The 25529-nt window shown below is 43.6% G+C and overlaps 1 protein-coding gene across 10 annotated transcripts in view; it reads left to right on the top strand.

The window, feature by feature from the left end:
- Nucleotides 1–20315, top strand: part of KDM5C (lysine demethylase 5C) — a 53656-nt gene extending 33341 nt beyond the window's left edge. For 3 of the 10 annotated variants that reach the window (XM_010331582.3, XM_010331581.3, XM_074392064.1), the window contains exon 25: nt 55–503. In XM_010331582.3, coding sequence (XP_010329884.1) covers nt 55–420 — 366 coding nt within the window. In that variant the 3' untranslated portion in view covers nt 421–503. Of the gene's footprint in view, nt 1–54; nt 8561–13565 lie in introns of those variants that run through there. The other 7 variants (XR_005581181.2, XR_005581179.2, XM_010331580.3 and 4 more) reach the window with 5 other exon arrangements.
- Nucleotides 20316–25529: the final 5214 nt, after the last annotated feature.

Raw genomic sequence — 25529 nt, 5'->3', positions numbered from 1 at the left:
CCCAGGCCTGACCACTGGCCCACAACCTGTCTTTCTGCCTATCTGTAATCACAGCTGGAGAAGGCAGAGCGTCACGGGAGTCGGGCTCGGGGCCGGGCCCTGGAGAGGCGGCGGCGGCGGAAGGTGGATCGGGGTGGGGAGGGCGATGACCCAGCCCGAGAGGAGCTAGAGCCAAAGAGGGTACGGAGCTCAGGGCCAGAGGCCGAGGAGGCCCAGGAGGAGGAAGAGCTGGAGGAGGAGACTGGGGGTGAGGGCCCCCCTGCACCCATCCCCACCAGTGGCAGCCCCAGCACCCAGGAGAACCAGAATGGCTTGGAACCGGAGCAAGGGACCACTTCAGGCCCCTCGGCCCCTTTCTCCACTCTGACTCCCCGGCTGCATCTGCCCTGCCCACAGCAGCCGCCTCAGCAACAGTTGTGACAGTGGCTGAGCCTAGCACAGACCCTGACAGAGACCCCCCTCGGCCTCAAGGATCCTCTTTGTGACCATCAAGCCTGCTTCTTGGGGGGTGGGTGGGTAGGGGGGTGGCCATCCCCCTACCCACTCACCCCTGAGTCCCTTGACTTTTGTATTCTGACTCCAAGGTATTGTTCAGACCTCAGCTCCTGGGGGCCGGCCCCTGGAGTCCTCCCTCCCTGGTAGCCTCTAACCAGCATTCCTAGACACTTGAGGCAGATAGATGGATGGGCTGGTGGGTGAGGGTTGGGGGGAGGGTGGCTGGGGCTGGGCTAGCACCATTCCAGAGACAAGGCCAGTGCATATGCGAACTAGGGGACTCTCCCCTCCCTTCTCTCCCCAGTTCTGGTCCTGACCAGGCCATGCTACACTAACCCCTGCCCCCACTCTCCTCCCATCTTTTCCTTCCTTCCTGCCCCCTTCTCCCTCTCCCTTCCCCTGACCGTTCCACCCAGGAGGAGGAAACTTCACATAGTTGTGCTCACAGTTTTTTATTTTAAAGGAATTTGGCTGGTGAGCTGAACAGGGCTCCCTGTGATCTGAAGAAAGCTTTTGGTGCTTGTCCTCACAACCACCTCAATCCTCCCTCCCTGTCCTTCCCTGTCTCCTTTCCTCCTCCTGGGTTCTTGTTGTAATAAAAGAAGATTGTTGGTGTGTAATTAATTTGTTCAAAAGAAAAAGCAAAACAAGAAACTTGGTCCCAACTGAAGCCTATTTTAATTTTATTTTATTATTTTCCTCTTGTTAGAAATAAAACCCTTAGAAACATTTTTTGGAAACATGTTTCTGAAGTGCATTTCTCTCAGGTGGGGAGGACAGTGCTTCCCTCACCAGTCAGTGGAGCAGCTGTAGTGCTAGCAGGAGCACTCGGGCTAAAGCCAGGAAGCTCTGAGTTCTGAAATCATGTTCCACCAGCTTCTTAACCTTGGGCAAGACATTCTGATCCTCCCCCAACTCTGCCCCCAAGCCACTTTCCCTCAAGTCCAAACAGATGGGCTCTGGCCCCGCATCCTGACTCCTACACCACAGCCTCCCCCAGTTGATGCCCTCCAGTTTATCCTCCTCAAGCTCCCAAAGGGATTTTTTTTTAATGGCTTTATTGAGATATAATTTACATGCCATCAAATTCACTTGTTTGAAATGTACAGTTCAGTGATTTGGGTTTCTGAAGTGTAGATCTGGTTATATACTGCTTAAAACCTTCCATGATGCTTTATTGCCCTTAAGATTATACATAGAATCTCGTTCTTTCTAGAATGTTTTCTTGTCTAACCCGTATACTGCATAATTCCCTGATTTTTCTCCACAGGTTCTTTATGCCCCTGATGAATGGGGACTAAAGCTCAGATGTGTGGTCATTTGAAACCCCTGAGTTCACTTTTTTAAGACAGCTTATTGAGATGTAATGTACATACCATACAGTTCACCCACTTAAAAGTGTACAATTAAATAGCTTTTAGTATATTTAGAGTTATGCAGCAATCATTGCAAAAAAAATTTTAGAACATTTTCATCATTGCAAAAAGAAACTCCATATCCCTTAGTCATCCTTTACCCCTCATCCCATTTGCCTATTCTGGACATTTTACATAAATGGAATCGTATAATATGTGATTCTTTGTGTCTGGCTTCTTTCACTTAGCATAGTAGTTTCAAGCCCATGAATGATCCCATAGTAGTTGGAAAGATCTCCCTTCTGGGTCCCAAAGTCTTTTAAGATAAGGGTGCTGGACTAAATCAGGGACTGTCAACAGATTGTTTACCTGTTTTTGTGGGTGTTTGCATGCATGTGTTTCTCTGACAAGACTAACCAGCTTGTATCAGATTGATAAAGGGATCCTTGACCCTCCAAAGGCTAAGAACCATTCTTTGTGGTCGTGAGTGTTCTGTGTTTGGAGTCTGCCCATGATATGAGGATACAAAGGAGGAAGCAAAAGCATGGAACCCCTACTAAACCAGATTCCCATCATTCCTGCCTCAAGGGCTTTCCCTCCTCTCAAGGGGCTGTGAGGAGGCTGAAGGCTAAAGACTGGGTCCTGATCTCTAGCCCAGGAGCTTAGCACACTGCCACCCTTATTTTGCTTTCTCATCTGAACTTTCATGGGTTTCATTCCTCCTTCCCATATTTGCAGTTGATAGGAATCTAGTGGTAAATAAGAAAGCCCACCTTTTTCTAGCAGCAGCTTTGATTGGTGGAAGGGTCTGGCTCAGCCCTGCTTCATCTGGTCTTCCAGTTGAGACTCTGGGCTATACAATATACAAGTAAGGAGAGAGGAGCCCACGGACAATCCTGTTGGGTCCAGTTTGACTCCAGGTCTCGGTCCAGGGGAAGAGGCTGACCTTTTGGCTGCCCACCCCTCTGGAATTGATGATAAAAAGAGGGTTGGAGGAGTTGACAGGAGAGGTGAGTGAGAGCTGGAATGGGCAGGAAGGGGCTCAATCTCAGCACTTAACTACCACTCCCAAGGCAGTCGGCCACAGGAAGAAGTGGCCAGACAGGAGAGGAAGAGATGGTGCTACAACATGAAGCAACTCCCAGGTTAGAGAACTGCTTGGCCCAGGATGGGGGTTCTCCCAGGTACGAGCCCATCCCTCACCGGTTTTCAGACAGCCTTTCCCATCTTGGCATGTCTCTGTCCCATCCCTCACACGCTTTCCTTCACAGCAGACGTACATCCCATGAACTCTGCAGGAGAGTCCTTGGCCATCATCCTGCAAGACCCAGATCAAATCTAACCTTCCAGAGAGCTTTCTCTGGTTCCAGATCTGCCCTCTTTCCCAGACGTTCCCCTAGAAAGGGAGGGGGACTGGCTCAGGGGACCCCCTCCCCCCTCAGATAAAGGGATGGGGAGAATGAGGTCAGGGAAGCAGGGGGTATCTTCTCACCTCAAAGTAATTTTTTACTACGCAGAACACCAGCCTAGCTGCCGAGTCCTCCCAAATGTTGCCACATCCCTCAGGATGGCTCCTGAATCTGCAGGTGACAAGGGGATGGGAAGAGACATCACTTCTATTAAGGACTTGACCCAAACCCTTCCTTCAGGCCCAACTGACCCCTTCTTCACCTTCTCCTTAGTGCTTCCACCTGTGCCTTACATGGTGTCTGAAATACTCCTATAGGTCTGTCCTCCCACCCCCAAGCTCTGGAGCTTCTGGAGGGAAAGCAAGGCCTAGGCATCCGTCTGTCTCCACTTCCAGGCCAAGGACCTGCAGTCTAGTTTTAGAAAGAGAGAAGAGAATCAGTTGGAGCCCCCACACTGTGCATATGAACTCTCCTTTGCATTGCAGAGTCCAGTGGTACAGGATTCCACCCCTTGGAAGTGGCACCTGGGGTCTGAGGCACATGGTCAGTGGGTCCTTGAAAGGGCAGACAGTAACCATGCTTCCCGGAAGACCTGAAATTGTGATAGGAGAAGAGGGGTTAGGAAGCAGCCGGACAGGGGTCTGCCCCCGGGCACTCACATGAAAGGGAGGGGAACAGCCCCTTGTACACCTCCACCTGGGTGCTCAGCTTCATGTGAGATATTTCACAAAGTCCCCAACAGAAACAGACCCCTAGAGGAACAGACTTCACCTAGGTATATCAGCCTGGCAGAGTTGGAATTTTCACCAAATCTCTGTGACCCTCAGGCCTGTGCTAGACAGGTGTCCAAAGTAATCGGCCTGCCATCAGGAAATAGTTCACAATAGGAGCTCAGTGTTGCTCTGTGCTGTTAATAGGTTGGGAATTCAGCAGTGGTAGGGCCACAGTGGCCTTGGTAGGTAGAAGTTCATATTGCCAAGGTGCATAACCTCCATGCCCATCTGTATTGGTTACATATTTGCTACATAACAAATTACCTCAAAAACTCTGGCTTGAAACAACATTTTGTCTCTCATCCCTGTGGGTTAGGAATCTGTACACGACTTAGCTGAGTTTCTAGTTTTTATTTCAGGGTCTCACAGCCTGCAAGGTTTGAGCTGGGGCTGCAGTCATCTCAAGGCTCAACTGGGGAAGGATCCGCTTTCAAGCTTACTCACGTGGCTGTTGGCAGGATTCAGTTTCTTGCTGGCTGTTGGCTGGGGATCACTCTCAGGTTCCTTGCCATGTGTACCTTTTCATAGGGCAACTCACAACATGGCAGCTTGCTTCAGCAGAGCAATCAAGATGAGTTAGAGATAGGAGAGTGCCCACATGCCAGACAGGACTCTTAGTCTTTATGACCTAATCTCAGATGTGACATCCCATCACTTTTTGCAATATTCTATTTGTTAGAAGTAAGTTACTAGGTCCAGGCTACACTCAAGGGGAGGGGATTATACAAAGGTGTGAATACCAGGAGGCGGTGTGTGTGTGTGTGGGGGGGGTGTCATTGGGGGTCATCTTGGAGATTGACTGCTATAGTTTTTCCACTGGTCCTGGTGATTCATGTTACTTACACATGCAAAATACATTCGCCCCCCTCCCAAAGTCTCTAAAAGTCTCATCCAATTATAGCATTGCCCTGAAATCCAGAATATCATCTAAATCAGGTCCGTATATGAAAGAAACTCTTTGGATATGGCTTCTTAACTACTTTTTTGTCCGTCTTTAGATTTGTGAGACAGCTATATTTTGTAAAAAAAAAAAAAAAAAAAAAAAAAAAAAAAAAAAAAAAAATTGTTTTTGTTTTGTTATACAGACGAGAACTTACTATATTGCCCAGCCTGGTCTCAAACTCCTGGGCTCAAACAATCCTTCCACCTTGGCCTCCCAAAGTGCTGGGATTAGAGGTGTGAGCCACCATGCCCAGCCGATTTGTGAGACTTAAGAGGCAAATTATCTCCCCCCAACACACCCATCATACAATGGTGGACTAGCCATAGGACAACTACTACAGATATTCTGGTTCAAAAAGAGGGCAAATGGGAGACATAAAGGAGTCACTGGTCTATAATAATACTGAAATCCAGCTGGGAAAATGGAAGTTTCCTGATTAGATTTCAAGGCCTGGGAATAGTATTCTAAGGCTCTGCCCTCTGACCTTTTCATTCTACCCTCTGTGCCTTCCTTTTTCAAGAAAGGCAGCACGTTTGCAGCTGAAATTTCCCCAGTCTGCTTCCTGCCAGTAGAATTTTGGGGGTCCGGTGGCTTTTTAAAATTTTGTCCTGTCTGTAATTAGCTGCCACCAAGGAATAGTTCCATAGAGGGGCTTGGGTTTCTCTTCTGTTGGCAGGTTGGGCACTCAGCAGTGGCTTATAGCCAGATTGGTCTTGATGGAAGTCCATTTTGTGGAGCCCATGCATAACCTCCATGCCTGCCACCATGGCCGTTCTGTTCAGGAATCCATTGGGCAAAGAAAAGGGTGAGAGACAGAGACTGACAGCACAGAACAGGACACCTACCTGTCTACTTGATTGAGGTCCTCTTCTGCAGTGGACTCTCTCTGGTGCTCGTTTATGTGGGACATGAATATCTCTGCCTATTCCAAGAGGGCCATCCATATGCTCTTCCTCAGACCTCAATAATATTTCAGTCCTGTTATTTCCAAGTTCTTCATCATTTAGCTGAATCATTAACAACTACTCATGAAACAGTGGAAACCTATCTATACCTCTGACCAGCTATGTGACCCGGCAGTTGTCCTACTGTGAGAATTTCCCTTCTCACTGTCCTTCAGGATCAGCCCTAAGTGGGGCTGTAACACTACAGTTAACTACTTCCAGCAGGGCCAGCATATCATGCAGGGGTCATGTGTAAACCAAGCTGGATATCCGTTAGTCACCTTGTCACAGGGAATTCCCCATGAGGCCTCAGGTGTGCGCAAGAGAGGGATGGCAGTACAGCAGATGGGAGTATAATTCGCCTGCTCAGGCAGCTTATTCATCTCCTAGGCCTGCTTGTATAACTCGATTCTATTTGGTGGTGGAGTGCTACTGCACGTAGATAACTTCATGGCTTGATGGTACTGTTAACACACAGCTCTCAATGGGGAGCTCAGCTTCCCCAGGTCACTTGGAGTCCTGCGCTCAGGCATTCATTCACAATGTAGATCCACTTTTCTGTTTGTATCTTTCTCTGCTTCTGGAACTTCTGTTATCACAATATTTCTACCTCCAATTTTACCCCCCATTTCTTGAGTCTTTAACTTGCTCTTCAGCTGTGGTACTCACTCCTCCCCTTTATGCCATCTATACTGTGTAGATTCCAATAGTATATCCAGAACTGGAGAAATCACCACAGGATTTCTGGGCCCAGTGTAAGAAAAGACAGATCAAAACTTCATGTATAACCCCATCCCACTCTGACTGATGGGCCACAGTGGCAATATGGTTCACCAGAGATTAACATTAATTCTGAACCAATATCCAGTGGTATTTCCCTGTCCCCAGTGTACAATTTGTGACTGCAGGTCTCTGTGAGGAAAGCAAGGAGGGAGATTTCACCATACACACGTGTGAAAAGTGTAGCAAGGTCCTTCTTCAAGTGGACCCTCCCCTTCATTCAAGGGGCTCTGGTCTGTGAGCTGGGGAAGAGGCTGGAATGCCACATTTTTTAGGATAAGATCAGGCCTCCATTTTCCAGAGTAGAAGATTATTGGGATTATATAACAACTAGGACTTTGTTAGGCTGTCCATCTATTTTGGTCCTAGGGAAACTATGCTTAATTATCCACTGTTACAAACCTCCACAGGTCAACCCTGATTATTGCTATGGCTCTGCTGTCCATAATAAGAACCAGACCCAATTTCTCTCTGGAGATGAACCTATCACCTCCATTGAAATCAGGGAGCCAATTCATGATTTCTCACCATGACCCTCATCTACAGAAATAAATCATTGCAATGCTTTATAATACTGGTACTCATTCACGTACTAGTTAAGGTAAAGCTAGCTCCTGGGACAGAAAATTTTCTGAGATTTAAGACAAGTTTACTTCTTGCTTCTGTAGTAGTACAAAACAGGTGTTAGTAATTGGGCTTCCCTCTTCTAAGTGATGATTCAGAGGCCCTAGGCACTTTCTCTCCAGAAGGTCTGCTATCTTCAAAACATGGTCATCATTGTATTTATTGTCATCTCCATCCTAGATAGCTAGAAGAGGAAAAGACCATGTGGGAGGTTTCTATGAGTCGGATGTAGCACACATCACTTCGCATATTCCGTTAGCTAGAAATCAGACAATGGGCATACCCAATTGTAAGAAACACTGACAAAATATAGTCTGAACTTGTCCCTAGAAGGGAGAGGAAACAAATTTAATGACCACTTAGCTAGTCTTTACCACAGTGTATTTCTGTGAAAGGAATGTCAGTGTACACGTAGTCAAAGGGTTAGTTGAATGTGTTACGATTAATCGATTCCAACATAATTATTGCCCTAAACGATGCATTCCCCTTCCTACACCGTACCATGGAGTTTCTGGCACCTTAACCTCATTTAATACAAGCTACTATTGAGTCCAGGTTTTGGTCAATCAATAGAACAACTCTTAGAAATACTCCTAGTTGCTTCAGCTAACCAAGTACACCCAGGATTGCTGTTGAGTGCACCCATACTGAAAAGTTGGCCCTATCCAAACCAGATGAAGACCACAAGTGAAGAAAATTACAGACCAATATCCTTTATGAAAATAGATGCAACATCCCCAGCAAAATACTAGCAAAGTAAACCCAACAGCATTTTAAAAGTAGGATACACTTTGGCCAAGTGGGATTTATCTTAGGAATGCAAGAACGGTACAACATATGAAAATCGATCAAGATAGTAACCACATTAATAGAACGAAGTTTAAAAACACATGATCATCTCAATTGATGCAGAAAAGACATTTCAGGCTGGGTGTGGTAGCCAACACTTATAATCCCAGCACTTTGTGAGGCTGACGGAGGAGGACTGTATGAAGTCAGGAGTTTGAGACCAGCTTAGGCAACATAGCAAAATCCCATCTCTATAAAAAAATTTTAAAAATTAGCTGGGCATGGTGATGTGTGCCTGTACTCCCAGTTACACGGGAGGCTGAGGTGGGAGACTCCCTTGAGTCCAGGAGTTTGAGGCTGCAGTGAGCTATGATGGTGCTACTGCATTCCAGCCTAGGTGACAGAATGAGACCCCGTCTCTAAAAAAAAAAAAAAAAAAAAACGAAAAGGCATAGAGCTAATAAGCAAATTCAGCAAAGTTGCAAGGTGCATGATCAACACATAAAAAGCAGTTGTGCTTTTATACACTAGCAATGAACAACGCAAAATGAAGTTAAGAAAGCAATTCAACTTACAATAGCATCTAAAAGAACAAAATACCCAGGAATAAATTTAATCAAGGAGAAAGACTTGTACATTGAAAACCATGAAACATTGGTGAAAGAAATTAAAGATCTAAAGAAATGGAAAGGCATCTCATGTTCATAGATTGAAAAACTTAATACTGATAAGATGTTAATACTAGCCAAAGTGATCTACACATTCAACACCGTCCTTATGAAAATTCCAAGGGCCTTCTTACAGAAATGAAAAAGCTGATCCTCAAATTCATATGGAATTACAAGGAGCCTTTAATAACCGAAACAAACTTAGAAAAAAAAGAACAAAGTCAAACGGCCAGTTGATTTTTTTTTTTTTAAGACGTAGTCTTGCTCTGTTGCCCAGGCTGGAGTGCAGTGGCATGATCTTGGCTCACTGCAGTTTGAGGCTCACTGCAACCTCAAACTCCTGGGCTCAAGTGATCCTCCTATTTCAGCATCCCAAGTAGGTGGGCTTAATAGTCACATGCCACCACACACAGGTAATTTTTTTTTTTTTTTTTTTTTTTTTTTAGAGACAAGGTCTCACTGTGTTGCCCAGGCTGGTCTCAAACTCCTGAGCTCAAGCAATCCTCCCATTTTGGTCTCCCAGTGTTGGGATTACAGGTGTCAGCTACTGTGCCCAGCCACCAATTGATACAAGAGTGCTAAGTCCGTTCAATGGGGGAGAGATTAGTCTCTCCAACAGATGGTGCTGGGACAGCTGGATTTCCACATGCAAAAGTATGAAGTTGCACTCGTACTTCACACCATATGCTATTAACTCAAAATGGATTAATAACCTAAATTTAAGTGCTAAAACTATAAAACTAGAGGAAAACAGGAGTTAATGTTCATGACCTTGGATTTGGCAACAGTCTCAGATGCGACACCACAAGCATGAGCAACAACAGAAAAAAAAAAGACAAATTGGGCTTCATCAAAATTAAAAATTTTATGCATCAAAGGACATCGAGAAAGTGTAAAGACAGCCTACAGAATAAGAACATATTTGCAATCATATATCTGATAAGAATTTACTATCCAGAATATACAAACAACTCCTACAACTCAACAACAAAAATACAAGCAATTCAATTTAAAAATGGGCAAAGGAGGCCAGGCGCGGTGGCTCAAGTCTGTAATTCCAGCACTTTGGGAGGCCGAGGTGGATGGATCACCTGAGGTCAGAAGTTCCAAGACCAGCCTAGCCAACATGGTGAAACCCAGCTCTACTAAAAATACAAAACTTAGCTGGGTGTGGTGGCATGTGCCTGTGATCCCAGCTACTCGGGAGGCTGAGGCAGGAAAATCACTTGATCTGGGAGGTGATGGCTGCAGTGAGCTGAGATCATGCCACTGCACTCCAGCCTGGGCAACAGAGCAAGACTCTGTCTCAAAAACAAACAAAAAATGGGCAAAGGATCATGTCTTTGTGACTAATAAGAAAAATAATGGGCAAAGGACTTGAACAGATATTTCTCCCAAGAAGTTACAAAAATGCCCAAAAAGTTGGGGAGAGATAGCATGGGGAGAAATGCCAGATATAGGTGAGGGGGAGGAAGGCAGCAAATCACACTGCCATGTGTGTACCTATGCAACAATCTTGCATGTTCTTCACATGTACCCCAAAACCTAAAATGCAATTTAAAAATGCCCAAAAAGCACATAAAAAGATGCTCAACATCATTAGTTATTAGGGAAATGCAAATCAGTTACCACTTCACACCCACTAGAATGACTGTAATAATAATAATCAGAAAATAATAAGTATTGGACAAGATGGGGAGAAATTGGAGTCCTGGTACAGAGAATTGTCGTATGACCCAGCAATTCCACTCCTAAGAATATACCCAAAAGAACTAAAAACAAGGAGTCAAAACAGATATTTTCCAAACCAGCGTTCTTTTCGTCATTATTCACAATAGCCAAAAGATAAAAACAACCCAAATGTCCATCAACAGATAACTGTATAAACAAAATGCAGTATATACAAATACTGGAATATCATTCAACCATAAAAGGAATAAAGGTTGGACACATGCTACAACATAGATGAACCTTGAAAATATTATTCTAGCAGGGTGTGGTGGCTCACACCTGTAGTCCCAGCTACTCAGGAAGTGGGAGGATCACCTGAGCTCAGGGAGGTTGAGGCTGCAGTGAGCCATGATTGCTCACTGCACCCCAGCCTGGGTGACAGAGTGAGACCCTGTCTCAAAGAAAATATTCTAAGTGAAATAACCCAGACACAAAAGGAAAAATATTGTATGATTCCACTTAAATGAAATTATCTAGACTAGGCAAATTCATAAAGACAGAAAGTAGGTTAGAGATTACCAGAGGCTGGGGGTAATAGGGAAATGATTGCTTATTGGGTATAGAGTTTCTGTTTGGGGTGATGAAAAAGTTTTGGAACTTGATACTGTAGTAGTGATGGTTACCCAACATTGTGAATGTAATTAATGCCATATAATTGTACACTCAAAATAGTTAAAATGGAATTTTTAAAGACAGAGTCTCACTTTGTCATCCAGGCTGAAGTGCAGTGCAGCTATATCGCTCACTGCCACCTCTGCCTCCTGGGTCCAGGTGATTCTCCTGCCTCATCCTCACGAGTAGCTGGGATTACAGGCGCCTGCTACCATGCCTGGCTAATTTTTGTATTTTTAGTAGACAGGCTTTCACCATGTTGGCCAGGCTGGTCTCGAACTCCTGACCTCAGGTGATCCATCTGCCTCAGCCTCCCAAAGTGCCGGGATTACAGGCATGAGCCACCATGCCCTTTCAGAAATTTTTATGCTATATATAGTTTGCCACAATAAAAAAGTTTGGCCCCATCTAAAGTTACACTTCTTTTTCCCTAATCTATCATCCATAGAATCAATTCTCACACATATTATGGAGGTTTCTTTTCTTTTTCTTTTTTTTGTAGACATGGTCTCACTCTGTCACCCATATTATGGAGATTTCTGCCAATATAAATTAACTATATCTTCTTATTTGTGTGTGTGCTTCCTCCTCATAGGTTTGACTTTACTTCCTGGGACATGCAGTAACCTGAATTCAGTAATGGGTCTGGAGGCAGCAAAAGATGATAGGGGTGGATCTTGAAAAGATTAGCCAGTGAGAGGGTCCCCAAGTCAGGCAGGACCAGCCCCATAGACTGGGGAAGAAGGGCTGCTTCTGCTGCCAAGGGAGACTCAGTGAGGGTTGGGGTTTAGGGTGCTCAGATCAGTCCAAATCAATCCTGATGTTCCTATTTCTATTCTCAAGGTCCCATTTTTCCCTAATCAGTGGCCATGTTTTTGCCTGTGAGACCTGGAGATCCTATGAATTCAACCTGCGTTGTAATTTAGCAACCTGCAGGATTTAATTTTATGTCTGATTTCAGGCTACATCAGTCCTGTGCCTGGAAGATGTATATGTATATATAAGTATATATACGTGTGTGTGTGTGTGTGTGTGTGTGTGTGTGTGTGTGTGTGTGTGTGTAGGCTGGGTGTGATGGCTCATATCTGTAATCCCAGATTTTGGAAGGCCAAGGTAGGCAGATCACTTGAGACCAGGAGTTCGAGACCAGCCTGACCAACATGGTGAAACCCCATCTGTACTAAAAATACAAAAATTAGCCTGGTGTGGTGGTGTGTACCTATAATCCCAGCTAATCAGGTGACCGAGGCAAGAGAATTGCTTGAACTTGGGAGGTGGAGGTTGCAGTGAGCCGAAATTGTGCCATTGCACTCCAGCCTGGGCGACAGAGTGAGCCTCTATTCCTTTGAGCAGTTTTAGGTCCACAGCAAAATTGAGTGGAAAGTATGTGTCCTATATACCCCCTGTTCCTACACAGGCACAGCTTCCCCCACTATCAACATTCCCAGCAGAATGGTACATTTGTTATAGTCAATACATTGGCACGTAATTGGTCAAGTACATAGCTTACATTAAGGTTCACTCTTGGTGTTGTACACTCTGTGGGTTTTGACCAATGTATAATGACGTGTATCCACCATTATAGTATCATACAGAGTTGTTCCATTGCTCTAAAAATACTCTGTGCTCCACCTATTCATACTTCCCTCCCATAACTCCTAGCAACCACTGATTTTTTTTTTTTTTTTTTTTTTTTTTTACTGTCTCCATAGTTTTACCTATTCCAGAATGTTATTATTTAGGAATCATACAGCATATAGCTTTTTCAGATTGCCTTTTTTTTTTTTTTGAGATGGAGTCTTGCTCTGTCACTCAGGCTGGGGTGCAGTGGTGCAATCTCAGCTCACTGCAACCTCCACCTCCTGGGTTCATGCAATTCTCCTGCCTCAGCCTCCCTAGTAGCTGGGATTGTAGGCATGTGCCACCATGCCTGGCTGATTTGTGTGTGGTGTGTGTGTGTGTGTGTGTGTGTGTGTGTGTGTGTGTATTTTTAGTAGAGAAGGGGTTTTCACCATGTTAACCAGGCTGGTCTCAAACTCCTGACCTCCAGTGATCCACCCACCTCAGCCTCCCAAAGTGCTGGGATTACAGGCGTGAGCCACCACCCCTGGCTCAGATTGCCTTCTTTCACTTATTAGTATGCATTTAAGTTTCTTCCATGTCTCTTGGTGGCTTAATAGCTCACTTATCTTTATTGCTGAATAACGTTCCGTTGTCTGAATGTACCACAGTTTATCCATTTACTTACTGAAGGGCATCTTGGTTTCCAAGTTTGGGCATAAATATCCATTGCATGTTTTTATGTAGACATAAGTTTTCAAATGACTTGGGCAAATACCAAAGAGTGTGATTGCTGAATGGTAAGATAAGAGTGTGCTTAGTTTTGTAAGAACCTGCCGAACTGTCTTCCAAAGTGGCTGAACCATTTTGCATTCCCACCAGCAGTGAATGAGAGTTCCCGTTGCTCCACATCCTCATTGGCATTTGGTATTGTTGGTGTCCTGGATTTTGGCCAGACTAATAGGTATGTGGCGGTATCTCATTGTATTAATTTGCAAACCTTAATGACATTTGATGTGGTGCATCTTTTCACATACTTATTTGCCATCTGTATGCCTTCTTTGGTGAGGTGTCTGTTTAGGTCTTTTGCCCTTTTTCTTTTTTATGAGGTGGGGTTTTGCTATGCTGCCCAGGCTCATTTCAAACTCCTCAGTCAAGTGATCCTCCTGCCTCAGCCTCTCAAGTAGCTGAGATTAGGCACCCGCCACCACACCCAGCTAATTTTTCTATTTGTGTGTGTGTGTGTGTGTGTGTGTGTGTGTGTGTGTATTTTGGAGATGGAGTTTTGCTCTTGTCACCCAGGCTGGAGTGAAATGGCACCATCTTGGCTCACTGCAACCTCCACCTCCCAGATTCAAGCGATTCTCCTGCCTCAGCCTCCTGAGTAGCTAGGACTACAGGTGCCTGCCACCAAGTCTGGCTGAATTTTGTATTTTTGGTAGAGACAGGGTTTTACCATGTTGGCTAGGCTGGTCTCGAACTCCTAACCTCAGGTGATCGACTCACCTCGGCCTTTCAAAGTGCTGGGATTACAGGCATGAGCCATCATGCCTGGCCAACAGTATCTTTTGCAGAGCAGAAGTTTTTAATCTGAATGAAGTCCAGCTTATCAATTATTTCTTTCATGGATCATACCTTTGGTGTTGTACCTAAGAAGTCATTGCCATACCCAAGGGCACTTACTTACATGTTCTCCTATGTTATCTTCTAGGGGTTTTATAGTTTTGCATTTTACATTTAGGTGTATGATCCACTTTGAGTTACTTTTTTGAAGGGTGTAAAGGAGATTTCTTTTTTTGAGGGCAGTGAAATAAGCTCCCTAGTGTCTGACCATGCCTTGAACTAAAAGTTTAAAACCATGATCTTGCCTTTACAAAGTTTTTTCTTTTTTTTTTTTGAGACGGAGTTTCGCTCTTGTTACCCAGGCTGGAGTGCAATGGCGCGATCTCGGCTCACCGCAACCTCCGCCTCCTGGGTTCAGGAAATTCTCCTGCCTCAGCCTCCTGAGTAGCTGGGATTACAGGCACGCGCCACCATGCCCAGCTACTTTTTTGTATTTTTAGTAGAGACGGGGTTTCACCATGTTGACCAGGTTGGTCTCGATCTCTTGACCTCGTGATCCACCCGCCTCGGCCTCCCAAAGTGCTGGGATTACAGGCGTGAGCCACCGCACCCGGCCCAAAGTTTTTTCTTAATTATGCCAGCAATATGTATTTTTGTTGTTCATAAATGGTCAAAAGATACTACCTATTATACTAAAACAAGGTATAGTTTCTCAAACACAGCATCACCTAGAGACAAAGAGTGAAAAGGCCAGTCATGTGTATACTTTAAAACACCCGTATATACACGTATACCCTCATGTCCAATACAGGCAAATGTTCTCCATGCTTTGCTTTGAAAGCAGGAAACATTGAGTTGCAGAGGTTCTAAAATACAGAACATATTGAACACGTCCCAGGCATTTAAAAAATGCACCGAAATAGCAGGAATAAAGTTTTTTTTCTGGCCAGGCATGGTGGCTTAGACTTATAATCCCAACATTTTGGGAGGGCAAGGCAGGAGGATCGCTTGAGCCCAGGAGTTCAAGACCAGCCTGGGCAACATAGTGAGATCCTGTCTCAACAAAAAATAAAATTATTAGCTGGGCATAGTACCATGCACCTATAGTCACAGCTGCTCTGGAGGTTGAGGTAGGATGATTGCTTGAGCACGGGAGGTGGAGGTTACAGTGAGCAGTGATCACACCACTGCACTCCAGCCTTAGTAATAGAGTGAGACTCTGAAAAAAAAGTTTTTTTCTTAAAACATTTTGATCCAAACCAAATCAAAGAGTACATTAGAACAGACCGAAAAGTCGTGTACAAGTAGACCTGTTTCTTTCTCAAACATTTAACAATTATTAAACCTTAAGTTGAGTCAGTTTAAACCAAATGATATAACTGATTATTACTCCAAACAAGAATCTGTTGTTTCTTAGTGTCTATGGATAGAAGTTTCACAGATGCAGGGACATTACTTACCTGAAAGATCATTCTTGTTACAACTAGAGGGCATTCATACAAACATTGTTTCCTGTTTTATTTGCCTTTTAAAATCGTGAAACATGACTCATACAGGAAAGGTTATGTGTAAACATTTTTTTTTTTTGAGAAAGAGTCTTCTTCTGTTGCCCAGGCTAGAGGGCAGTGGTGCAATCTCAGCTCACTGCAAGCTCCACCTCCCAGGTTCAAGCGATTCTCCTGCCTTAGCCTCCCTAGTAGGTGGGACTACAAGTGCCCATCACTGCGCCTGGCTTTTTTTTTTTTTTTTTTTTTTTTTTAATAGAGATGGGGTTTCACAATGTTGGGCAGGCTGGTCTCGAACTCCTGACCTCAAGTGATCCACCCGCCTCAGCCTCCCAAAGTGCTGGGATCACAAGTGTGAGCCACCGCCCCCAGCGAAATCAATTTTTTAAAGAGATATGGTCTGACACTGTTGCTGAAGGTGTCTGAAACTCCTGTCCTCAGATAATCATCCTGCCTCAGTCTCCCAAAGTGTTGAAGATTACAGTCATGAGCCAGTGCACTCAGCCTGTGTAAATGTATCTTAACAAGTAGCTACCTAGGTCAAAAAAAAGAAAATTACCAAAGCGAAAAGCTTCCCTGCATGTCCTCTGTTCTTATCACAACTCCCTCTCCCCAGCTCAGAAATAATGAGTACCTGACATATTTTTATCTTTTAAAAGCTTTTTATTATTAAAATGTCTGAATGTAAACAAAAGTGCAGTATGCTAAAATTCCCATGTATCCATCATCAAGCTTCAAGCACATTTTGTCACATTTGTTTCATAGAACCACCTTTCTCTCTGTATCCCTCCCTCTTCCCCCCTCTCCCTCTCTTTCCTGGACTGTTTTAAAGCAAACCCCAGATATTATGTCACTTCATCCGTAAGAACTTTAGCATGCACCTAAAAAAGAAGACATTTCCTTATGTAATCACAAAACCATTAGTAACCTAACAAAATTCACAATTATTCCTGTCATCATAGTCAAATGAATGTCACTGTATTCAGCTGTTCCCAAATTAACTAAAAGCATACTTTGAAAAATTATGTACAAAATAAAAAAAAATTTTTTTAGATGCCGTGTTTTGTTCTGTCACTCAGGCTGGAGTGCAGCACAGTCAGAACTCACTGTAATCTCAAACTTCTGGGCTTCCGTGATCCTCCAGCATCAGCCTCCCGAGTAGCTGGGACTACAGGCGTGCACCACCACTCATGGCTAATTTTCAAAAAAATTTTTTTCAGAGCAGTTCTGAAAGTTTATTTAAAAGCTTTAGAACAGTAAGGAAAGGAAAGACAAGAAGGAGGGTGACCTGAGAAATGAAGTTCACCTGATGTGGATTGTTTTGCTTTGTTGCAGTCTGGTCTCCAATTTCCAGCCTCAAGCGATCCTTCCATCTCGGCCTCCCAAAGTGCTGGGATTACAGGTGTTAGCCACCATACCCGGCCAAAATATATCTTTTAATAGTCAGATTGTTTGATTCAGGATTCAAACATTGACTTTTATGGTCACCACTTCCTTACTTTTCTTTGACATTTTTCTACCTAAGCATGACTTCCTATTTGTGTAGTTTAGATTTTCCTGTTTTTATTAACATCATGAATAGAGTCATACAGCATGTATTCTTTTGTGTTTGGTTTCTTTCATTTAACATTATACTTTTAAGATTTATCCATGTTTTAACATATAGCTGTGCTTTATCTTCTTGCCTGTATAGTTTTGAAATCAACCCTGTTTTCCCCCTGAACTGAAACTTGAGAATCTTACATTTGTTTTTATCTGAGTTCATTTCTCAGGAAACCAACCATCAGGCCTCCCAGAGAGAACTGAAGAACCGAAACTTCCCGTATCACCACATCCAGACAACGAGACACACCTGCTGCCTGTTGACCAACTCCTCTTCTTTATACCTCCCGAATTTCTGTTTTCCTGCATATGGTTATGGTGAGACAACAGATCCCTCATCCAACCACGTGCTGCCCGTTGACCAGCTTCTCTTCCTTACCCCTCCCTAATTCTTGTTTTACATCCCTTCCCTACTATATAAACTGCTAATTAAGTTGGAGAGATGAATTTGAGACCGGTCTCCGATCTCCTGGCTGATGCTGGCATTACAGCCGTCCTTCCCTGGCAATACTAATCTCAGTGATTGGCTTTCTGTGCATCAAGTAACCAGACCTAGGCCAAACCCCTGGTGTTCGGCAACGGTATTTCATTGTATGAATCTACCATAATCTATCAACTCTAATTTTGAAAGGCATTTGCACTGTATAAACAATGCTGCAAGAACATTTTTGTACATATTTCCTAGTATACATAAGCATACATTTATTTATTTTATTTATAGGCTCACTGCAACCTCTGCCTCCCAGGTTCAAGCTAATCTCCTCCCTCAGCCTCCTGAGTAGCTGGGACTACAGGTGTGCACCACCACGCCCAGCTGATTTTTGTATTTTTGGTAGAGATGGGGTTTCACCAAGTTGACCAGACTGATCTCAAACTCCTGACCTCAGGTTTACCATCCCAGGTCCAGCATGGTGGCTCATGCCTGTAATCCCAGCACTTTGGGAGGCCAAGGTGGGAGGATCACTTGATGCCAGGAGTTTTGAGACCAGCCTGGGCAATGTAGCAAGACTCCTATCTCTATTTGTTTTAAAAAGACATCTTTTACTATTCTAATATCAAGAATATTTTCCTTTGTTACCTTCTTTGCTTTTCACTTAGGTCTATAATGTACCTGGCAATTTGATTTTTTAAAAATGTATGATGTGAAGTAAATAGCCAATTTAGTTCTAGTTTAGTTTAGTTTTTTTTTTTTTTAACTGGACACCTAATTGTCCCAGTACCATTTGTTGAAAAGATTACCCTGCTTCTACAGCTCTATGGGGACACATTTTTGATAAATCAAGTATGCAAACATGTATGGATTCATTTTTCTTTTCTTTTCTTTTTCTTTTTTTTTTTTTTTTGAGATGGAGTCTCACTCTGTCACCCAGGCTGGAGTGCAGTGGCACAATCTAAGCTTACAGCAACCTCTGTCTCCTGGGTTCAAGCAATTCTCCTGCCTCAGCCTCCCAAGTAGCTGAGATTGTAGGCATCTGCCACCATACTTGGCAAATTTTTGTATTTTTAGTAGAGTTGGGGTTTCACCATGGTGGCTAGGCTGGTGCTGAACTCCCGACTTCAGGTGATCCTTCCACCTCAGCTGCCCAAAGTGCTGGAATTACAGGCATGAGCTACCACGCCTGGCAGGATTTACTTTTCTTTGTGCCAATACTATACTTTTTTTTTTTTTTTTTTCTTGAGACAGAGTTTCACTCTTGTTGCCCGGGCTGGAGTGCAATGGCGTGATCTTGGCTCATGGCAACTTCCGCCTTCCTGTTTCAAGTGATTCTCCTGTCTCAACCTCCGGAGTAGCTGGGATTACAGGCGCGTGCCGCCACGCCCAGCTAATTTTTTGTATTTTTAGTAAAGACAGGTTTCACCATGTTGACCAGGATGGTCTCAAACTTCTGACCTCAGGTGATCCTTCCACCTCAGTTGTCCGAAGTGCTGGGATTACAGGCATGAGCCACCATGCCCAGCTGCCAACACAGCACTCTTAATTACTATAGCTTTATTTAAAAAAAACAAAACAAAACAAAAAAACAACAAAAAACCCTTAACATCTGAGAGAGCAAGTCCTCCATCCTAGTTCTTCAGGAGTCACAGCTATTCTTAACCTTTTTCATTTCTATTAATATATACATTTTAGAATCAGTCAAGTTCCACCAAAACAAACCAACCAATCCATCCATCAGGGTTTAATTGGAATCTGTAGATCAACTTTGGGAGAACTGGCATTCTTGTAATACTTAGTTCACCAGCCTATGCACATGAATATGGTGTATCACTCCATTTATTTACCTTGTTTTTGAGAGAGAGAGTCTCACTCTGTCATCCAGGCTGGAGTCCAGTGGCTTGATCACAGCTCACTGCAGCCTTGACCTCCCAGGCTCAAGTGATCCCACCTCAGCCTCCCAAGTCGCTGGGACTACAGGCACCTGACACTACACCCGGCCAATTTCTAAAAAATTTTGTAGAGACAGGGTCTCACTATGCCCAGGCTACTATTGAACTCATGGGCTCAAGTGATCTTCCCACACTGGCCTCCCAAAGTGCTGGGATTACAGGCGTTATTTAAATCATCATTCTTTCTTTTTTTTTTTTTGAGAGAGTCTCTGTCACCTAGCTTAGAGTGTAATAGTGCGATCTTAGTTTACTGCAACCTCCACCTCCCAGGCTCAAGGGGTCCTCCTGCGTCAGCTTCCCAAGTAGTTGTGACTACAGGCGTGCACTACCATACCTGGCTAATTTTTGTATTTTTTGCAGAGACAGGGCTTCGCCATGTTGCCCAGGGTGATCATCTTCTTTAATTTCTCTTTTGCAAGTTCTACAGTTTTCTCCAGAAAGCATTTACACATCCTCTCTTAGATTTACTTCTGAGATCTCTAGATAATTGATTTTTAAATGCTATTTAAATGGTAATTTTTTGTGTTTTTTAGCTGTATTTGTTTTATATAGAAATACAATAGACTTTGTAAACTGATTTTGTATTCAGCAAACTTTATTCCTGGGATATTTATCTCCATTCTCCAAATATTTTCTTGTATTTATTTATTTATTCTTACACTCTTTCTAAGGCTATCATCAAAATGCTGACACTTCTCCATTTCTCGTTATTTTATTTATTTATTTATTTATTTATTTATTTATTTTTGAATTTTTATTTAGTTTTTGAGACGGAGTTTCGCTCTTGTTACCCAGGCTGGAGTGCAATGGCGCGATCTCGGCTCACCGCAACCTCCGCCTCCTGGGTTCAGGCAATTCTCCTGCCTCAGCCTCCTGAGTAGCTGGGATTACAGGCACGCGCCACCATGCCCAGCTAATTTTTTGTATTTTAGTAGAGACGGGGTTTCACCATGTTGACCAGGATGGTCTCGATCCCTTGACCTCGTGATCCACCCGCCTCGGCCTCCCAAAGTGCTGGGATTACAAGCTTGAGCCACCGCGCCCGGCCTCTCGTTTTTTAAATTAATGTTTTGTATATTTTTATTCTTTCCTGCTGCTTTCTGGGAGAGGTCCTCAGTCTGATCTTCCAATTCACTTATTCATTCTTCATCTGTGGTCAATCTATTTACCCCATCTATTGTGTTCTTTCTTTGAACTACATATTTTTCTTTTTTTTTTTTGGAGACGGAGTTTTGCTCTTGTTACCCAGGCTGGAGTGCAATGGCGCGATCTCGGCTCACCGCAACCTCCGCCTCCTGGGTTCAGGCAATTCTCCTGCCTCAGCCTCCTGAGTAGCTGGGATTACAGGCACGCGCCACCATGCCCAGCTAATTTTTTTGTATTTTAGTAGAGACGGGGTTTCACCATGTTGACCAGGATGGTCTCGATCCCTTGACCTCGTGATCCACCCGCCTCGGCCTCCCAAAGTGCTGGGATTACAGGCTTGAGCCACCGCGCCCGGCTGAACTACATATTTTTCATAGCTAATATTTTCACTTTTCCGTGTCTGAGGGAAGGTGAGGGAAGATCCCAGAGAAGGTGATTATGAACTGTCTGGAGAGATGAGTAGGGGTTTCTCTGGTTGTGAGAGGGAGGAGAATCCACCTGAGAGTTCAGCAGTAGCTAAGGTCTGGAAACCAGACAGTGGGCTCTGGCTTATCCTGCTGGGAATGGCTGGGGCACAGGAAATAAGACGGGAAGGAGATCAGGTGGAGAAAGGCAGGACTTTATATTTTATAGGGCCAGTGCCATTGAAGCTTGTGGTTACCCTGACTTGTGACCCCTGAAGACTGTGGTGGCCTCCAGAAAGATGGCAGCTTCAAGGCAGTGTTGGTCACCCAGCTCTTTGAGGTGAAGAGACTTGCCTGCCCCCACCACCACCACATCATGCACCAGCACCATCTCCCTTCCCTTCCCATTTGCCAGAAGGTCCATCTTTCTTTCCTCTCTCTCTCTTTTCTGAGTCTCACTCTGTTGCCCAGGCTGGAGTGCAGTGGCACAATCTCGGCTCACTGCAACCACCGCCTCCCAGGTTCAAGTGATTCTCCTGTCTCAGCCTCCTGAGTAGCTGGGATTACAGGTGTCCATCATCACGCCTGGCTAATATTTGTATTTTTAGTAATAACAGGGTTTCAGCATGTTGGCTAGGCTGGTCTTGAACTCCTGACTTCAGGTGATCTATCCACCTCGGCCTCCCAAAGTGCTGGAATTACAGGCATGAACTGCACTGCGCCTGGCCTTGTCTTATGTTTCTTGAGTAGGCAGGTTAAGTGGAGAAGGGTACCTAGTCCAGAGGGGTTTAGGAGCTCAGGTTGGCTGCGGAGAGACTCAAGCTCTGGAGATGCCTTCAGGCCATCTCTTCTCTGGCTATTTTATTCCCCCAACTACCATCAGGAGGAGCTGCTGGGATTGATCCCCTTCCTGCCCTCTACTTGGCATTTAGGCCTCATTCTCTTCTGAGGACCTCCCTGCTAGCATCTCCCTGCCCTTGGACGATGGCATCCCATTTGGTCCTAGGATCAGCTCCAAACAGGAAGGCAGGTAAACAGCCAGACCCCTCCCCTAGACTAAGGCTTAGGGACAGGCCGAGTCAGCGCCTGGTGCATCCATTACTTCCTGCCGCTCCTAACTACAGACATCAGAGTCCGCAGCTGGGCCTGTCCTGCTATGTCACCTGCTCAACCTGTAGCTTGGCCTGGAACAACCCTAATACTGACCCCTCTACATAACCAACCACTGCAGACCAAAAGCAGAGGCCCAAGGGAGCAGAAAGGATCCCAGGAGAAGCAGGCACATTGAGGGGTACTCAGATGGGAAGGGCCACCCACCCAGGAGTTGCTGAACTGCCTGGGTGCAAGGCCTCCCTGTGTCTCTGCAGAGACATCCCTCTGGCTGTTTCTCCGATTCTGATTTGGTGGCAGTTTGAGGATGGTGAGAAGGATGGGAAGGGGGATTGGTAAAAACGTGTTACTTTGTATTTATTTCATATAGTTATTACAAAAAAGAAAATATATTTGTATATTTAAATAAACGACATTTTTAATGACATACTTCAGCGTCTTTTATGAATATGTTTATATAAGGTTTGTGTATAGCTGGAAACAGCTATACCCAATTCCTGATCAAGACTTTTTACTAATGATCTCTTCAAATTCCTATTAATGAAAAATGACTGTTGTTCAGGCAGGTAGTGGTAAACGGAAAAGGAGAATTTACCTATGTTTCCACCCATTACCAGGATTTTCATTTCATTCTTCAAATCATTTAAACCCAGTTGAATAATGGTTTTTTAAATAATAATTCTTTCAAGTTATTCGCAGATGTTACTCTACCCCTTTTGCTACAAAACGAATGTTTGTCCCTCTTCCCCCAAATTCACAGATTGAAATCAAATCCCCCATATGATGGTATCTGCAGGTGTAGGGCCTTTGGGAGGTGAATAGGTCATGAACATGGAGCTCCACGGATGGGATTAGTGCCCTTAATAAAAGTGTACCAAGAGAGACCCCTTGCCCCTTCTACCGAGTGGGGAGACAGTGAGAAGGTGCCATCTATGAACCAGAAAGTGGGCCCTCACCAGACACTGAATCTGCTGATGCCTTCGACTTCCCAGCCTCCAGAACCGTGAGAAATAAGTTTTTGTTCTTTTTAAGTCACCCAGTCTATGGTGGTTTGTTACAGCAGCCTTTTAGTAACTTTATGATTCAAACTATAACAGCAGCAGCACCTGAAAACCATTTTCACCTCATTTTTTTTGTTGTTGTTTCTGATTAAGTGCTTGCTCACTTTTCCTAAGTTGAATTTTTGCTTTGAACCCCAAATCTTTGTCAGTTCACATTAATTAATTTTGATACGGTCCTTCCAAACTTCTATTAGGTATATTCAGGGATCCAAAAGGTCAGCTAATCTATCCGTAGATCTGCCAGGTGAGAATCATTCAAGGAAAAAGTTTTTACCTTTTAAATCTTTTTGCTCACAAACTTTTAAAAATATTTTTCCTTTGGATCAACTCCCACACTTAAGTACGAAATAGCAGAGAGGGATGTTCTGATCCCTTGTCTTTACACAAAACTGAAAACAGGTGAGAGGTTAGTGCCTTACATGTAATTAGATTCTGAGTATGATACTGATAGTATCATTTCCTGTGGAAATCAGAAAGGCAAACTCTTACAAATGAGGGATTCTCTGTGTGAAACAGTGAATGAAATAATGTATTACTTGAATCTCAGGGTTTTCAGAATAAATTCTAAATGCAAAGCTTTTACATCTCTCACTGTGGCTTCACTCACTACACAGACTTGTTTTTAAAACATTCATAAGCATGCAATGCATGTTCCTGGTTTGGATCATCTTGCTAAAAATTATGAGATTATTATGGTAATAGGTATAATTTGGATAGGGTCTGAGGACGAGGTGTTAGTAATGTACCAACACTGATTTCATGACATTGATGGGTACATTGTGGTTATGCTGGAAAACGTACTTGTTTCTAGAAAATGCACACTAAAATATTCAGAAATGATGGGCACCAGGTCTGCAACTTACTCTCAAATGGTTCAGAAAAAAAGTTATCTGTATTGTTCTTGCAACTTTTAACTTTGTGATACCTTCAAAACATACAGTAATTTGATTTATTCCTAAAAATAATTTATGAATTATTAACTATTTTGACCTGGAATAGTCTGCTTGGCATTGTTACTTCTCTTGCTAATAAAATGTCTGCAAATCAGACATTTAGGTTGAAGAGTGACAGCTTGTCAGGCATCCAAAACCAAAGCTGAGATGATCCTCATCACTTAAGCATCATTTGCGGACATTGAGTTAGTCTTGGAAATGTGATGACATTCCAGCTTTACTCCAAAAATTGTACAGTATGGTACAGTGAGGATTAATTTTATGTATCAAGTTGAATATGCCATTGGTGCCCAGATATTTGGTCAAATATTATTCTGGGTGTTCTGTGAGGATATTTTTGGATGAGGTTAACATACATACATACATAATTTATTTATTTATTTGACAGGGTCTAAGTCGGGCTGGAGTGTAGTGGTGCAATTTCAGCTCACTGCAGCCTCGACCTCCCTAGTTGAGAGTGATTGTTATATGTAAATTTGTGGTGCCGCAAAAGAAGTAGCACTTGAATATAAATTTTTCTCAGCAAGGCAACTTTACTCTCTACAGAAAGGGTGCTCCTGTTAGTCACCTTGCCACAAGAGGACACTGAACAAAGGAGGCAGGGCCAGTTATATCTAACGCATCTACCCTATTGCTGTGTCCTCATTCCATTGGCTGGAACTGGACTTCACAGTCTAAGCTGCACCCGGTTGGCTAACTTAAAACTTTCCTAAAGAGGTAAAGGCAGAGGAGAACAAAGGAAAAGAGGAAGTAACCTGAGGAATGCTTAGAGAAGCAACAACGTTTTCAAATAAGGAAGGGGAATAAGCTATGACCTAAGACTTGCCTGGGCTTGTCCAGGCTTACCAGGGCAAATATCTAGGTTAAAGTGTAAGAACTAAGAACACAGGAAATATTTATTTCTTTATTATGACTAACAGCTACTTTAAGATTATTAGCAGAAGCTTTAAATTAACCTTTGAAAAAACGATTATTTATTTGTAATGATCTGAGGAAAGCTTTGAAAAGGAACTTTTATTATTTCCTACAATTCTTTCCTTTTTCTATTTTATAGTTCCTCTTCAAACTTATTTAACATACCTTGACTCAGTTGTTTTGTCTGTTCTTCTAAAAGAAG

This window comes from Saimiri boliviensis, chromosome X, assembly GCF_048565385.1.
Source record: "Saimiri boliviensis isolate mSaiBol1 chromosome X, mSaiBol1.pri, whole genome shotgun sequence".
NCBI lineage: Eukaryota > Metazoa > Chordata > Mammalia > Primates > Cebidae > Saimiri > Saimiri boliviensis.
The sequence above is the reverse complement of the archived record's forward strand: the minus strand, read 5'-3'. Positions and strand labels throughout refer to the sequence as shown.